The sequence below is a fragment of the Quercus lobata genome, chromosome 3, assembly GCF_001633185.2.
Source record: "Quercus lobata isolate SW786 chromosome 3, ValleyOak3.0 Primary Assembly, whole genome shotgun sequence".
NCBI lineage: Eukaryota > Viridiplantae > Streptophyta > Magnoliopsida > Fagales > Fagaceae > Quercus > Quercus lobata.
Genome location: NC_044906.1, coordinates 48,563,409 through 48,564,246, shown reverse-complemented (window position 1 = coordinate 48,564,246; position 838 = coordinate 48,563,409). Strand labels below are relative to the sequence as shown.

At 48.4% G+C, this 838-nt stretch overlaps 1 protein-coding gene across 1 annotated transcript; it reads left to right on the top strand.

The window, feature by feature from the left end:
- Positions 1–493: 493 nt before the first annotated feature.
- Positions 494–838, top strand: LOC115980987. The gene has a single exon (XM_031103176.1). The coding sequence runs from the start codon at positions 494–496 to the stop codon at positions 836–838; it is 345 nt and encodes a 114-aa protein (XP_030959036.1).

Genomic DNA, 838 nt, shown 5'->3' with positions numbered 1-838 from the left:
GAAAGAGGTTTGGCACCAATCACCGGGAATCTTGCCCCTATCCTTCTTTCGACTGTTGTTACAAGACTAGCTTAGACACAATGCTACGTTGGATAGGGCAACCTTGCCCCACCACCCCCCATGGCAAGTCTATTTCCCTTTCACTTGTTGGAAGTTTTGGTTAGCACGCAATGAAAGAATATTTACGAACCAATCCCGCTCCCAACAAAGCCTTATCTACTCCTCGGTACAAGCGGCGACAGAATTTCATTTCCTCGCTAGTACCACCAGACGACCTCCTATCCTGGTTCCTCAAATTATTCGATGGCAAGCACCCCCTACCCCTATCTTAAACTTAACACTGATGGCAGTGCCCTAGGTAACCCAGGACTAGCTGGAGCAGAGGGGGGTGTTGCGAGACCATTGGGGCCAGTGGATCTCAGGGTTCTCACTTCATGTAGGCCTCGCAACAAATAATATGGCTAAGTTAGCCGCGGTCAGACTAGGTCTAGCGATGGCATTGAATATGGGCTCGAAGTTCCTTCTACTTAAGCTAGATTCAAAGGTGGTTCTAACCTGGCTGACAAATAACACTATGAATTACCCTACTAATATGATGCCTTTGATTTGTGATTGCAAGAACCTCTTGGATCAGGAGTGGGAGGTGCATGTGCATCACGTGTACCGTGAGGCAAATGGATGTGCTGATGCTCTGGCGAAGCGGGGGACTCGCCAATGGAATCTGATGGCTATGTATAGTGAATGTCCCGATTTTGTTGATGTATCATATGGTAGGGACTTGATTGGCCTGGGGGAAACTAGACTATGCGCCCCAGGCACAGGTGTTGGTGTTGTATGA